A 17,192-nucleotide genomic window follows, 5' to 3' on the forward strand; every position below is an offset into this window, starting at 1 on the left:
CGCTTTGGACTGTCATCGAGGACATGGGACCGTGAAAGTATGGCGGATGCTGAGGAGCCGTAAGTTTCAATGGACAAACAACGTTGTTTAAGCATATCTTAATACTGACATATGACCAAAAAACCAATCACATGTCCGACCTCTTTTATTCTGATTTCAGGGAGACGAAAAGAAGGCGAATAGAGGACCTGACTGAGAAGTTAGTGACGAATGCTAAATCGAGGTCTCTAGCAGCAGGTTTGCGATGCACATTATGCAGCGTCTGCCGGGTCAGGCGATGTGAACACTGGCCATGGTGACCTAGATCCCAATGAAGCCGAAAAACAGTCGAGTTATCATAATTCAGTGTTGAATTACAATATGGCTAGCATTGGAACCAGGTCAATCTGCGACCTCATGTTGTATTTGTCTGGCAAATGCGTCTGGCCCCCTTCCGTTCAAACAGAAGTCCATTCGACCTGGCCTGGGTCGGGCCAATCACAACCTTGTATCTAGTATTGGGCGGGTTTGATACTATACTATTGATTACTTTACGTACAGAGAAGCGTACTTTTCATAAACAACCAAGATGTCTGCCGCCGATGTGTCACACGTTTCGTTTCTCTGATTGGTTGTAGGTGTATCCAATGGTCCAGGTGCATTTTGCCCTGCGCCCGTTGATAAAGCTGTCAATGCCCGATTGGGGTCGCGGAGGATATGAGCATGCGCGTTGCAGATTAAGCGGTGGTGTAAATCGGGTAGCGACACCCCTGCCCGATATGTGAACTTGGGAATCGAATTACCCATATTGGAAAACGAAAATAAACTGAAATGTTTCAGACTCCTCACCAGACTCCATCACCAGACTCAGACTCTTGAAGCAGAGTGCTTAATCGTCCTAGTTACTAGTTTATTAGTTTTAGCTTTACATCCAAATGCAATTAAGCAATTACATAAAGTCTCTAATATAGTAATTCAAGATTTATTGGATTAATTACATAAACATTTCATAGTAGTAAAAGCTGAGAGCATGTATTGCATTGGATCAGCAGCCGAGAACCCTTATCATGTCTTGTGTGTTGTGCTGCCTGTGTAGAATGGCCGTTGATAGTGCACACAAGGACAGTGCTTGTGACTGGCATGGCCGATGGAGCCATGTGAGGAAGTTCCTGGAGAGACCTGGCCCATTTACCCATCCCGACTTTGAGCCTAGTACTGAGGTGACGAATACCTACGTTTTGGATAGTATACGCCCATAATAAGGACTTTCTTACTGTGGGGTTCATCCACTGTAGGTTACATTCAAACTCTGCTACTTTGTTTAATTTTTTTTTTTAAATGGCTCTTTAGGGTATAGAATGTATTAGTGTTTTAACACCCCACAGCAGGGCCATTATCTTTGGTCAATTAGAGATGTTCCCATTTTATATTTATTTATATTTAAGTTGATGTTGACAGATGACACTTAATGGTGTCATATTAGCTACTTTCACGCAGTTGCTTTTCACACATTTCACACACAATGTTACATTTCTACACTCCTCTAAATGAAAGCTTTTCATCTGGTTAGGATTGCCTTCTTTATGGTGATGGTAATTAATTATAAATAATTATGAATAATTAATATTAATTCTTATTAACATTTCATTTTGATAATTTTGGTGGTAAAAAAGCTACAGTGATCGAACAATACAATACATACTTGAGATAGAGGTTTTTAATTTATTCAACTGTGTTGATAAATGCTTTTACATTATAATGACACATTGTACTCCTTTTACATCAGTCATTACAATTCCTGTTGGATACGTGCAAGATTCTGGTCATCGGAGCTGGTGGACTTGGTTGTGAACTTCTTAAAAATCTGGTAGGAATTTTACATAATGCACTTATGAATACTCTACTGTATACATTAATGAATACTCTACTGTATACACTAATGAATACTCTACTGTATACACTAATGAATACTCTACTGTTTACACTAATGAATACTCTACTGTATACACTAATGAATAGTCTAATGTACACTAATGAATACTCTACTGTATACACTAATGAATACTCTACTATGTACACTAATGAATACTCTACTGTATACACTAATGAATACTGTACTGTATACACTAATGAATACTCTACTGTATACACTAATGAATATTGTACTGTATACACTAATGAATACTCTACTGTATACACTAATGAATACTGTACTGTATACACTAATGAATACTCTACTGTATACACTAATGAATATTGTACTGTATACACTAATGAATACTGTACTGTATACACTAATGAATACTTACTGAATACACTAATGAATACTGTACTGTATACACAAATGAATACTCTACTGTATACACTAATGCATACTCTACTGTATACACTTGCACGGTGCTTGTTTCAGGCGTTGTCGGGGTTTCGCCTGATCCACGTCATTGACATGGACACTATTGATGTCTCAAACCTCAACAGGCAGTTTCTTTTCAGGTACATTTATCTTTTACAATGTGAATAAACCCCAGAACATGAATTTCCAAACTAACAAAATAAACCATATGTCAATAAAGTAGTAGAAACTCATATGTAAACTGTGTAAATGTCCTGCTAAGTGGTTCTGTTCCCCTCATTGGTTCAGGCCCAAAGACGTTGGCCGGCCAAAGGCAGATGTGGCTGCTGACTTCATCAACCACCGAGTCCCGGGTTGCCAGGTCGTACCGTATCCTTTAACCACTGCAGCATGTTTGACACGAACGACAGATACGTGATGTGTGTCCTTCCACGCCTTGACGATCATCCACCATTGTTCTTAACAACGTGCAGACATTTCAACAAAATTCAAGATTTCGACACGTCATTTTATAAACGTAGGTGGATGTCCATTCCGAGATTCGTGTTGTGTCCGCCGCTGCAAAAAATGGAAAACTGACATTTGAAGTGACTTCCGTTTTGATCCCACCCGTTCCTAGAGTTCCACATCATCGTGTGCGGGCTGGATTCCATCATTGCCAGGCGTTGGATGAACGGGATGCTGGTACGGACGGCTCTGCTAGGATAGTGGTGTCGTCTGCATGTCTAAACTACAGGCGTTAGGTAAAGCAGAACCCGCCATTAACCTGCGGTGCATGTCGGTCGGTCTAGATCTCCATCCTGATCTACGAAGACGGGGTTCTGGATCCCAGCTCCATCATCCCGCTCATCGACGGCGGCACAGAGGGCTTCAAGGGAAACGCCCGGGTCATCCTCCCGGGCATGACCGCGTGCATGGACTGTACCCTGGAGCTGTACCCACCACAGGTACCGCTCTCTCTCTCACCACGGCCTCATCCTCACTGTACCAATACCGCCCATCATTGTGTCTGTGTATTGGGTCTCCACGTTTTTTTACTGTATACGTTTATCAAAATCATATCTTTTGTCTTTTTCTTGAGTCCCAGAAATACTAAACGCACAATCTCAAAGGCTTCTGGGTCTGTTTCCGTTTTACCCTCCTCAGATAAATTTCCCTATGTGCACTATTGCCTCGATGCCGCGGCTCCCAGAGCACTGCGTTGAGTATGGCAGGATGATTCAGTGGCCTAAAGAGAAGCCGTTCGGAGGTGAGGAATTATACAGTATACCAGGGTGATATATCAAAGCATGACATATCTGCACGCATAAATACCGGCAAACCTGCTGTTCCTTTTTTGTTCCAGATAACGCGTTGGATGGTGATAACCCAGAGCACATCCAGTGGGTGTTTGAGAGAGCAGAGGAGCGAGCCGCCCAGTTCAGCATCACAGGAGTGACCTACAGACTAACACAGGGTGAGAGCCACCTCCCACACTTGTCTACTCCGGCTCGCCATTTAGAGACGTTGATTTATGCCAAGCGGCCCTTTGACATCAGTCCCGTGCTGCACAATGCACTGTCATGATCAACATTGTTTGTTGAACACATTTTGAAAATAACAATTGAAGATGAGTAGGACGATGAGATAAGAAGCCCCTGAATAAGAGGGGTCATCTAAGGACAAACACAGGTGTCGCTCATAACACTCTTATAAGTCTGCTCCTTTTATGTACCCGGGAAAGGTTAGTAAACTAAACTCCCCTTGGCCTTGTGTATAAAAGTAGCAAACCCCTTATTATGTTATGAGCAACACCTGTGTTGTCCAAAAGTTGCCATCATCACCAAGGTGGTGATGGTTAAACCGGTTGATTGCAGAGGTTGAGCATAGTGATACAGAGCATGAGGATGAGCCATCATCCACACACGCTCTCCAGGTCTATTGGGTCACAAGTAGTTGCATTTTTAGATATTTCATTCTTAGCAGAGTGAACCATTGCAAAGTGCAATGGAAAATTTGCAGGTAATGTTCAGTCACTAACACAAATAATGCTTCAATGCTCTTAGTGTATTGAACAAATTGCTCTGACTCTTTAGTCAGTAGGCTACACTTAACAGCCATATAGCCTGTTTTGATCTCATTGATCTCGGTTATAGGATGCAATATCCAGTTTACATCTGGCTGGAGAACAGGCACCACTCCCTGTGAGGTTTATGTAAAAATGAGTAGTCCTACACTTGTCTTCATTCACACTTCCCCATGTTAGTTCTTGTGTCTTTAACCTCAGAGGACAAGGCAGTCGCCCACTAATCCCCGTCTGCTTTATGTGAAACTAACTGGCTATGCCATGGTTTAATGGAGGATGAAAGACAGCGATTCAAAAAATAATTACGTCTCTAAACGGCGTAACCAAAGTGTTGCATAGCCAAAAGCATCGCAGCCCAGGTACCAACGGGTCAACTTAATTCCTACACCGTGACGCAAAATGAGGCTTCCTTGAAACCTAGACCTTAACACGGCACTGTCTGCTGTAGCTGGACCCCCGGTTGTAGCTCGGGGGTGAGGCCGTAGTTGTGGGCACGCGCTCCTTTCATGGGCACAGATCTCACCGAGAGTCGGTGTGGTGAGGGACTACAGTTCAATTCTAATTGCAAAGTTCTGCCATTGGCAGCCTAAAATGTATCCAACTGAAACTTAATGTATTCTTTCTTGCATTATAATATGATCTTGACTACCTCCCTTAAATAGTACTCTGTTTAAATAGGGTCCGTGTGGCAGCACAGGCTGGCTGGCCCAGTTTTAAGGCAATCTGTGATTGTGTGTATTGGCCTAGAAAAACGTGAACGGTGCATCCTGTCATTTTTCACTATTGCAATGAGTTTAATATTCTCAGCTAGCTGGTTCATCCATTATGTAACTGTCTAGAGTTGGTACAGCCCTTCTTGCTTTCGGATGCCGCTAATAGTTTGGGCCAGATGACGCATAACTCCTCTTGTGCCCCAGGCGTGGTGAAGCGGATCATCCCTGCCGTGGCCTCCACCAACGCTGTCATCGCTGGTATGGCGGCCTGCATCATCACACACAGGGCCTTTCAGAGCACCGTTATTCACCTCTGCTCTTCTGTCTACAATCTGATGACTAGAGTGGATTTAATGAAGTAACTCTTTTTAAATTATTAATATTATTGTTGTGTTTTTGTTTTTTTTCTAGCTGCCTGTGCCACAGAAGTTTTTAAAATTGCATCAAGGTCTGTACAACTTAAACTCATGATTATTCATTTTCCCCTCTTGTCACAAATTGCTGTTTTAAAATGTTTAATTGTATTCATTTGGTTTTTGCAGTGCATATATTCCTTTAAATAATTACCTGGTCTTCAACGATGTGGACGGCTTGTACAGCTACACGTTTGAAGCTGAGCGGAAGGTTTGTTGAAGTATAACAAGTATCACACTGTGTTGAGTGAGAGCACACAGCTGCAGCTTATTTCCTTCTGATTGTCTGCTTTTGTGGACTCATAGATAGGTTAAATGACCTTTACACCGAGCTGATGTTAATTCCATAATGTGATGCGTTTCCTAGTAAAACGTGACCTTACCCATGCAGATTGTGAGTGGATCATGCAGAAGTGACACGGTGCCTCAGCCAGCTGTGAGCTAAAGCCCAGTGCAGGGTTCACATGAGGGAAGGGAAATGTCAGGCCTGCCAGCTAGGGCATAGTCACGTCATCACCGCTCAAACTTCTCTGTCAAACATGGAGTAGAACTGACTATATGAACTTCACTTTTCTGTTTCGGCGTACATGATACGTGAATGAATCGTCCTTTCTGGTTGGCAGGACAACTGCTCGGCCTGCAGCCAGGTGCCTCAAGACCTCCAGTTTCCACCCTCGGCTAAACTACAGGAGGTGCTGGAGTATCTGACGGAGAGCTCCTCCTTGTGAGTCTCCCCGTCCGCCAGATGAACTGATGTTGTTTATCTAAAATGGTTAGTTAAAAAATTTGTTAAATCGCCATGATTTTGTTTCTCCAGACAAATGAAGTCCCCAGCCATCACCACGACCCTCGAGGGGAAAAACAAGACGTTATATTTACAGGTAATGTAACAAACACGCTACCGAAAAGTACAATAGGGCTTGTACATAAGAATGTGTCATGAGATTTTTTTTCTTTCTAAATCAACGTGAATATACTGTTACCTTGGCCAATGAAAACATTTGCTCTGCCACTTCTGACATGAGAAACGCAACAACGACCCAAACCCATTCACTACCAACATAGAAACCTTCTCATGCTCCCGTTCTCCACGAATGGCGGCAGTCAGTGCGGTGTGACGCCGCGCCGGTGAACAAGCCCTTCACACGTTTAAACGGTGAACCTGACGTGTCCCGTGCTCTTTTATCCCCCCTCAGTCTGTCAAATCCATTGAGGAACGGACGCGGCCCAATCTCTGCAAAACCCTGAAAGGTAAACGGAGCTGTCGTCGTTCATCCCCTCCCTGCCGGAGCGCGGCGTGGCTCCCGCACACTGACAGCCGTGTTTATCTCCCTTCACAGAGCTGGGGCTGTCGGACGGGCAGGAGTTAGCAGTGGCGGACGTCACCACGCCTCAAACGGTTCTTTTCAAGCTCAATTTCACCCCCCTGAACGTTTAGAACAACTCGGCATCGACGCAAGAGCCGCCACGCACCCTAACATCAGGGACCCTGGGGGTGGTTGTCGCGAGCAACTGTGTCAACCGTCTTTACTCCAATGCACTGAAGTGGTTCTCTGGGTCTCAACGGACATCCTATGAATCATCAGTCGAACAAGTCACTTTGTTTGTTGATAATATTCTGTAGGGTTTTTATATATTCTGTTGTGTGTTGTCTCACAAAAAAACATGCTTTTGCGCAAGGTCAATAAAATGAGGTGTAATGATGAGTGTACATGCATTAAGATGTAATAAAATGCAATGTCAAATGACCATCACCTGATATGGCCTGCTTATTATCAACATATTGTCTAAATATTGACGCTATACTACATTTTAAACAACTTATTTTTTACAGCAGTTCATTTTCTGATATGGGTCGTATAGGTACATACTTGACTGAATACATACTGTAGATTTAAAACCAACACCGTATGAAACACCAGTTATCAGTTTTTCTATGGTTAATAATACCTCATTATAATCTAAAAAAAGATTTGCGCAAGCTGTGCAATCTAAAAATGTACAGCCTGCACATAAAACATCTGTTTATTCTGTTTAAGTGAGCATTGAGAAGGTTATAAAATTGTTAACCAGAGTGATTTGACAAACTAAATAAGCCCAACATTACAAACACAGATATATATAGCACAAGGTAAAAGCTATTTTGAAATGGAAGAGCAAACACACAATTAGGTAATGTCAGTGGTTGTGAACGTATATAGCCCCACCACCTCAGCCGTCTGTTCACAGCGTGATACCGGATAAAACGGACGCCCCCGTGCCAAATACGACCGTAAGCTTCTTAAATATAATGAAAGTGGCCGCATAGTCCATGAAACAGATGGTTTCTTCCTTGATTAAGTTTCTCTCAATGATGAGATGAGGAAGCTGCTAAATCAGAGGGATTGCACTGTAATCACAGATCAACAGTGTGTCAGACACACCACTATAGCATGATCTCCAGACCGGGGTGGACATACCGGTATACGCTTTATATCAAAACTTTTTGTTTTGGTGTTTGTATGTAAATCATGTGTGCGTACTTGGATTACTACTTCACTTCCGTCACCAGATCGTCTCAAGTCTCCGACCACGGTTCACACACACACACGCACACACACGCACGAAGAACTTCATAGACCACCTGCTGGGCTGCGCCCCGTCATGTTGTGTATGGAGGGATGTCCAAACAGGATGTCACACAACTTCAACACGGCGGAACTATTATTAACTCCATCCATTGGACCAGAGGAGGTATGTGTTGGAAGCGTTTATAGTTGACGCATATGCTGTTGGATAAATAAATATCTGCTGGAGCCAAGAAAAGACTTTTAACTTATGTAATTACTCTATTCGGTGCTGTTTCAAATTGTGTTTAATGTAGCCTATGTTACTAATTATGAATAGGCCAACGTCATTAACAGTGATTTGTAGGCCTTTTCTTTCGCACAAAAATAGGAGCTGCATGTTTTGTGCATTGTCAAAGAGTGAAATGCTTTACTGTACAAAATGCAAATTTGAAGCTTATCAAATAATACATTTGATGCAATAACTATAGTTTGTGTTAGGCCTACTCTGTGATAAAACAGACGCTGATCATTTCATTGATCCTGACTGATTTATGTTCCATATTCCCCTTTGGAAAGATCTTATCTATCAATCAATCAATCCAGTTTATCGTTAACTTAACAATACATACAGTAACCTTTGAGAATAAAATATTGCATTCAAACAACTTGCTCTAAAAATTCCCCCCCCTGTATATGTATTTATGTTTGTGTGTTTCTTAACCTACAGACACAATGAAGCTTAACTCCACGTTAACAGAGCTGTTCAGTGGGGTCCTGCTGGCTCTCTGTCTGCTGAGCCTCTGTGGAGAGGCAGTGACCAGTGGCAACCAGGGCCCCCGGGGACCCACCGGTAGGTCCACACCACACCAGCACCCAGAGGGACCTATTACAGCTCCTGGTCATCATAGCACCACTGGTCCCTGGAGGAGCTGGGTGGTAAAAGATGGGTGGTAGGTGTGGTAGCGCTGGAGACAGCTGCTGGAGACACCTGTCTGCTGAACTGTTCCCCCTGGAGATTTGCATTGTAGTAATGCTATATATATATATATATATATATATATATATATATATATATATATAATTGTAAAGACATTTATGAACCGCCAGTGCTTTTTGGTCTTGGACATAGATTGTTTTATTTATATTATTATTTTTATATATATATATATTTATATTTATATTTATTTATAATATTTTCTACATGAGCATTTCAAAGATACAATGCCCCCCAAAAAATAAAGAACATTTCTTTCAAAGCATATACTTCTGGATAACAATCTGCTGATTGTTTTTCGTATTTGTTTTTAATACCTGTTATGATGGTATCCTCTATCAAAGATTCAACAACGTTTTTTAGCGCTACATTACCAAAGGTCCAACAGCTGCTTCAGTCGGCTGTCCCTCAGCATCGTTTCAGAGTAGAGACCGACTGAGTAGGCCTATCACAAGTAGGCTGGGCTTCACTCTTCAACCACATGGGGGCGGTGTGGCTCCATACCAACAACTCTAACTCTAACTCTCTTAACTCTGAAGAACACAGAAGTCATGGAAGATGTGGTTGTAAATGGACAATAGGCAATGCATCACACCTGTATTATCCCTGACTATGATGCTGCAAATGATGACGATGATACTAATGATGATGATGATGATGAACCTTGCCAGGGTCCGAAATTCACCTTCAGAGCCAGTCAAAATCCACAGGGACATGCAATTGTTTAAATATGTAACCCTGAATTATTTAAGCTGTTGTTGAGTTGTCAAATCTATTGGCGTGGGTTAGCGTGGGTCAGGTGATAATTACGGGCCCTTGTCATTATCCCCCCCCCCCTCTCCAACATGGCGGCAGGGCGGGCGGAGGGAAGGACAAGGATGGAGCAGAGGACAGGGACCTGTGAAGTGGTGGCGGCCCACCGCTGCTGCAACCGGAGGCAGATAGAGGAGCGCTCTCAGACGGTCAAGTGCTCCTGCTTCCCGGGACAAGTGGCCGGCACCACCAGAGCCTCGCCCTCTTGTGTTGAAGGTAACTCGCCCAACGAGAGCGACTCCCCCACCACCACCACTGCTGCTCTGATGATGGTCAGAGGAGCAACTTGAAACTGTATTTTTCTTATTTTTGGGGGGGCAGGCAGGGGGGGGGGGGACATGGGTTATTCATTGGCGTACATGGTAAAGGCATCTAGAGGTCACAGATGTATGTGTGTGTGTGTGTGTGCGTGTGTGTGTGTGTGTGTGTGTGTGTGTGGTAGGGGACGAGGGGGGTGACAGGGGACGGGGGGGGGGGGGGGGTGCTGTCAAATGACCAGCCAGGAGTTTGAAGATGCGATGAAATGTTGGTATTGATTTAGTATTACTCTTTAAGTACATACACAAAAAAAACATCGGTTGACAGTCTGTGTGTGTGTATGTTTTTGTGTGTGTGTGTGTGTGTGTGTTTGTGTGTATCTGTATTTGTGTGTGTGTGTGTGTGTGTGTGTGTGTGTGTGTGTGTGTGTGTGTGTGTGTGTTTGTGTGTATCTGTATTTGTGTGTGTGTATTTGTGTGTGTTTGTGTGTGTGTGTATTTTTGTGTGTTTGTGTGTGTGTGTATTTGTGTGCGTGTTTGTGTGTGTGTGTGTGTGTGTGTGCATGTTTGTGTGTGTGTGTGTGTGTGTGTGTGTGTGTGTGTGTGTGTGTGTGTGTGTGTGTGTGCATTCAAGTGTGCGTGCATGCGTGTGTGCGTGGGTGCATGTGTGTGTGTGTGTGTGTGTGTGTGTGTGTGTTTCTGCGCGTGTGTGTGGGTGGGCCTCAGCCTCCATCGTGCAGCAGAAGTGGTGGTGTAGGATGGAGCCGTGTCTGGCGGATGAGGAGTGTCGGGTTCTCCCCGACCTCACCGGCTGGTCCTGCATCTCCGGGAACAAAGTGAAGACCACCAAGGTGAGGAGCCGTCTGACTGAATAACATTCATAATCATAATTATAATTATATATGGTGCCTTTCAATAAAGCCAACGCACTGGAGCCTCACACCTCAGTCAAGACATGGAAACAGAAGACCATATACATACAGACACTCTGCCCAAGAGCTGTATTTATAATGTCCATTTATTTGATATAGGGTGTTTTAATGGACTGCCCAGGGACTGCAAATGTCACTAGCCATCCCCGCTCTCTCTGACACATTTACAGGACTGTTTTACGACAGAGTACTGTCCCTGTCAAACAGAAATTATGCATTAAAGACAGGTAAATGTGTGCGTGTTTTGTGTGTGTGTGTGTGTGTGTGTGTGTGTGTGTGTGTGTGTGTGTGTGTGTGTGTGTGTGTGTGTGTGTGTGTGTGTGTGTGTGTGTGTGTGCATTCGTGTGTGGGATATATATAAGAACAGTAGAAAGAAAATAGAAGAAAATAATTATATATTGATATGTCAAACATATATATATATATATATATATATATATATATATATATATAAAACTCAACCACCTTATATATACAGTAAATATATATATATATATATATATATATATATATATATGTCAAGGCCTAAGGACCAATAATTGAGGCGACAGTATAAATATCGCCTAATGTTTAACGCACTTAGCATACAGTGCAAAACAAGATAGGGCAGACACCAAGAGCTCCTCTTAGTAAGCCCTGCTTTGATGTTCAGACGATTCCCCCCCAATCTGCCGTAATCACCATTCCCAGCTCCCACTGGCAGAGTACGAGCCCTGCTGCTCTTCAGCAAGGCACAGTGGGCTCAGCAAAGCCTAATTCCATAATCTGCTGAATGATAGGGCCAAGAGGAACAACATGAATGAAGATGTTTCTCAAAATGTAAACCAACCTACTGCAGACAACTGAAAATCGGTGCAATCATTGTCATTGAATTTGACATGATTCTGTGTTTTTAGCCTCCAAATGCGATTATAGGGGAAAGTTACGCGTCAGCATTTGTTCTTTTTTTGCGAGCGTGGAATGTGATCTTTGAGCGCTAGCTGGCAGTATCCTGTGGGGTCGGTCAGCAGCAGTGACGGACTAGATTGTATTACCATCAGAATAGAACAGTGGATTGTTTTGAGTGTTTTATTGATATGATGTGACTTTAAATCCACATCTTAGGTTCAGGGTTAAATCTATCTATCTATACATGAATGAATCTGCATCGATTTTAGGGGGATTCAGTGAAGGCAGCTGAAAAATCAAGCATTGGTTATCATGAAAGAAATGTTTTTACACGCCTCACAGTGGCAAGTCTTTTTTCTTTAGAATTGGGTTTTCTTTTACACACAAAACACAAAATTCTCCAACCAAAAGACAAAAATCCAAAGAGGACAGGGGATTAAATCTTATATGTGTTGACTCAGCAGGGAAAATATTAAATGAACTCCACAGAAGAATAAATATTTGAAAGTGATACAGAATGCCTGAGACAGCCTGAATTTTGTGTTACCTTTACATGAATAAAAAACATTTCCAGCATAAAATAATACATTAATGGAGAAATGGCAAGTGCCTAAAAATTCAGCAGAATGCACTCAATGAAGTTGATGCTTAAAATGTGTGCCCCCAAATATTCAATCAAAACTCCACTGAGTTCAACAAATGTGTCACTCAAAAACAGATGAATCCCTGTTTCTGAAACTCAAGGGTCCTCTCTTCTTCGTCCAGGTGGCGCGCTAGTGAGGCGGCTCTTGAGTTCTCCTCTTCTGCAAGTCAGCTTCTACTCTTCCGCAAGTCAGCCTCAACTCCCTGCTGCCGTCTCCACAAACTACAACCAGACTGTACCCACCAGGGAGCTCCCACCCGACACCCCCACCAGCAACACAAGCCCCTCGCAAAAAGGCCTCCAGGACGGATCTAAAACTGCCGATCCGTCTGCTCCCGTCAGACCCGGGTCGATCAAACCCGCCCCCGGGGACGTGTACCTGGTCACCACCACCGCCACGCCGCCCTCCTCCGTGGTTTCCTTTTACATTCTTTCGGTGTGTTTCTGTATCGTTGTTATGAAGCTGCCGTCTGATGAGTCCATTAAGGAACGACCACGGCACGGCGGCTCGAGTGACGCGCTCCGGTTCCTCTGTGGTCCATGGCGGCTCCTCTGAGCTCAGCGCCGGCAGGGGTCCATGGTGGTTGCAGCCATAGATATGCCTGGCACGCAGCCAGCCACTCAATCAGCGTCTGGACGGGGGAGCTGGCAGGCCGTTTAAACAGAGATTTCTCTTTCTGGAATTCTCGCAGAACGCTGGATGTGCTTTCCCCCAACTTATTGGAACGGAGCGATGGCGAACATTTTTGATTACCGGTAATAAGAAGAGGCACCGGCGGGGAGTGACGGGACTCTGGAAATGTGTTTCTTTGTTTGGGACACCGGGTCCTCTCACCAGATGTTCTTACCACAAACAAGCAGGAACACACACGCTCAAAGACAATCTGCGTGACTGTGTGTGTGTGTGTGTGTGTGTGTAATACACACACACACAACCACACACACACACACACACACACACACACAACCACAACCACACACACACATGCAAACACACACGCGCGCACACACACACACACACACACACACACACACACACACAGATGCAATCTGTTTTTTGTCGACTTAGACGAGTGGACAGGCCACCACCTGCACGTCTGTGACGGCACACACCCACACACACACACACACACACACACACACGGAAGCACACACACATACACACACACACACACACACACACACACACACACACACACACACACACACACACACAGCGGTGGGGATGCAAAACAAGGGCTGTTTGAAATGCAAATCGCAGGAAGAGAGGGAGATAGAGAGAGAGAGAGAGAGAGGGAGAGAGGGAGAGGAGACTAGTGGAGAGGGAGAGCCCCTTCAGTGCACTGAGTATTTACATCATGCTTTTGTTTGTCTCTCTAAACTGAGCTCCTGTGGTGAGGACGAGGGGTTTAGTGGTAGCTGGGGGAAAAGACTATGAACGCACAAGTCTACGTTTCCTGATCAAAATGGAAGCCAGCAGCAGCAACAACAAAACAAGAAGCATTTACGGTGAGAACGCTTGGCCCTCTGTTTGTGAACAATATGATTGCTTCTCTTTCACTGGTTCCCTCCATCCCCTGTGAATAGATTTAATAACGCTTAAATGTGCTGTTTGGAGCATTATGTTTGTGTGATGCTGTTAATTATAATTACACAGAGCAACAACTGAAAGCGACAACAACAACTGTCACTGTGACTGTTTTGCCAGGGACACCTTGCCTGGACACCTTGACAGTAGTTGGCCATGTTTCCTTTCTTCTTGAAATATTCCACCATAATACTCTGATAATTAGAACATGCTCACAGACCTCCGCCAAGGAATCATCTAGGTAGAACGGAGCCTGGCTTGGAGGAAGCTGGTTGGCTGCTCTGAGCTGAGTCTGGTGACACCCCATGAGGGCAAATTTAGAGATTTTCATGAAAACAGGAAGTGGGCGGGGCTGGGGGAGGTCACCCAACAATCATCATGAACCCTTGAAAAAATGTTTCAGGATATTTCTTTGCCGGTGGTGAATCTATGTGAAGTTAAGCACCCTTTTGTAATATTTCACGTCCACACCCCCATTTGGCTGACTGGCATGAACAATCACGTCTGACTTGGCGCATAACCAACCTGCCCACCAAAGTTGGTACAAATCCGTGCTCAACTCTAGGAGACCTCACGCTCACAGACACGTGTCGGGCCCACTGACACACCCCCTTTAGACAGATTGGCATGAAATGTTCATCACTTCTTAGTTCGCCCATTGGTAATTTACCCACCACCGATGCAAATGGGTGCTTAACTTTCTAAGATATCCCACAGAGACAATTAGATAGAATAAATTCAATTGTATTGTCATTGCACTGACTACAGGTACAGAGACGACGAAATGCGATGAAACATAACCTCCTTGGCAGTGGTATAATGATATATTCTGGGTTAACCCACCGTCATCAATATTTCAAGATAGTTCTTCTCATCGTAGCCATGCGATCACACCAGGTCCTTTACAGGATATTCTGAATCGGTCAATGTATCATTATATTATTACAGCCTCAGTGTCATTGTCCCTCACACAGGCTTGTCCTGTGTTTCCTGACATGCATTTATCAATGATCGTGTCTCTATCGATCTCAGTATTACCATTACACAGAAAATGGATCCCACTGATCTATCATCAATGATCATCGGCATAAGGAAATGAGATCATCGTGGGCCACAGTGAACCGTCTTTAGGTCACCACGGAAACGCTCATTCATTTTTATATCTGAATATTACTTTTGTTCAGAGCGTCTTCAGAGTGTCTTTATACGCCGGTGGCTTTCCCCGGAGTGCTGTCAAAATAAGTTAATGATGTTTGCGAATAGGAGGACATCTAGTGTTTCAAACATCTCTGCAGGCAATTTGGTCGACCTATTGTCGCAGCGCAGTCTCAGCGCTATGATTTATGGATGGTTTTCCTTTGCTCTCTTACAGGCCCCCCTTAAAATGTTTTAAAGTTTAATTGTCGGTTAATTTTTTAACGGATAAATGTCTTGTGCAGGATCCCAGGGTCGGCGTAGCTATCTGTATTCCTCCCCTAGTGCTCCACACGGCCACTGGTTTAGACACTTATTTGGATTCACTTATTCCCATTTAAGATCGAGATAGACACTCGGAGATTCCCACAGCGTTCCTCGTGGTTGATTTAGGAGTTGATAAGAACGACTTTAAAGGAATTACAAACTTGTGGCGATCCTTCAGAGTCAGACAAGGTTGTTGTGGCTTTAAAGGATGAATTCTCTGGAATTGTGGCTTGCTGTTGAATGGGTCCGACTTCTATGAGCTATACAAAGCGCCATAGCGGCTGTTTTTAAATCACCATTTTGCATATACATTGTACACATGCGGTTCACATATGTACTTAGTACTGAGATGGTCTGAACGTGTTTGTAACAGATCGTCTGAAAGCATCACACTTGGATCTACGCAAGAGGGATTAAATGTAAAAAGGAATGCAGGTCTTTTTTAAACGAGGTCTTATTTGAATTTAACATAACAAGATTACATTACAAACCCTCTGCACCCCTGAGTCTTATACAACTGCTTATACAACTGCATTTCTCCACCAACATAAAATGGGCCCATTTATTATCAACTGTTCTCGAGCCAAACATATTCCACTTTCTTAACTCGGTTGTTTTTTTTATCATAATTTTAAAGATTTACACTTTAACTGGTTTAAAAAATCAATCTCTAAAAATGTGGTGGACTTCATAATCGATATTACGAAGGCAAGGTTTAACATGGTCAAAATATATATATTTTTAATATTATTCATATTTTAAATTTGATTCAATTAGTTTTAGGCTATGTCATACATTCAGGGTCCTCAACGCTTTATGATTGTTAATGTTTGTCTGAAACAAGTTTATCCAAGCAGGAACTGTCTAATGTGTAAATGAATGCAGGACCCTTTTTAAATGAGGGCTCATTTGAATTAAAACCCAACTGAGTAACATTCAACATCCCTTTGAATCTCCTGAGTCTTATGCAAATGCTTGTGTTTCTCCGGCACCACAACGTGCCCGTATTCATAACACCCTCCGCTCGGCTCATTTTTCCAGGTCATCCCTGCTGCTGCTTCTTATCAGCATGACATCACATATTAGGTGAGGTTCACTCGTGTTTCTCCAGAAGAGTTGGGTAATGTCCCCCTGGCAACTTATTACGAAGGCACCCCTGGCTCTGAATGCTTCAGCGGCCTTTAGCCTTTTTATATATATTTCAGACCAGTCAAACAGGCTTTATTAAAGCGGGAGGCACGCTGTGGAAGATGAAGTGATTAATACTCGGCCATCTTGAAAGGATGGGGGGGGGGGGGGGGGGAAATGCGATCCACAAAATTAAGCTGAAAACAAGTGTAGGATTGATAAGATGAAAAAGCTTTAGGGGCCCTCTCCCCGTTGTCCTATTAAAACACCCTACTTCTACTCTAAACCAGATAAGACGAACGAGCTCCGAGAAGAAAACTGAGGCAAGTATAGAGAGAATTATAAGTTCTCAAGGCAGCATGCATTTGTATTTGTATCAGAGAACTTTTCTCCCCCACCATCAGGAGCAGAAGCCA

General features: G+C 43.5%; 1 protein-coding gene across 1 annotated transcript; it reads left to right on the forward strand.

The window, feature by feature from the left end:
* The first annotated feature begins 15 nt into the window (after positions 1–15).
* Positions 16–7,261, forward strand: LOC311359569 (NEDD8-activating enzyme E1 catalytic subunit-like). Its single transcript, XM_084479618.1, has 18 exons — positions 16–59; positions 161–199; positions 1,076–1,199; positions 1,766–1,846; positions 2,390–2,472; positions 2,621–2,701; positions 2,806–2,849; positions 2,952–3,016; positions 3,124–3,279; positions 3,479–3,581; positions 3,678–3,788; positions 5,315–5,368; positions 5,522–5,558; positions 5,653–5,734; positions 6,147–6,247; positions 6,341–6,404; positions 6,720–6,774; positions 6,864–7,261. The coding sequence occupies exons 1-18, from the start codon at positions 40–42 to the stop codon at positions 6,959–6,961; spliced, it is 1,398 nt and encodes a 465-aa protein (XP_084335744.1). The 5' UTR covers positions 16–39; the 3' UTR covers positions 6,962–7,261.
* Positions 7,262–17,192: the final 9,931 nt, after the last annotated feature.

This window comes from Micromesistius poutassou, assembly GCF_964030765.1.
Source record: "Micromesistius poutassou genome assembly, chromosome: 15".
Taxonomy (NCBI): Eukaryota; Metazoa; Chordata; class Actinopteri; order Gadiformes; family Gadidae; genus Micromesistius; species Micromesistius poutassou.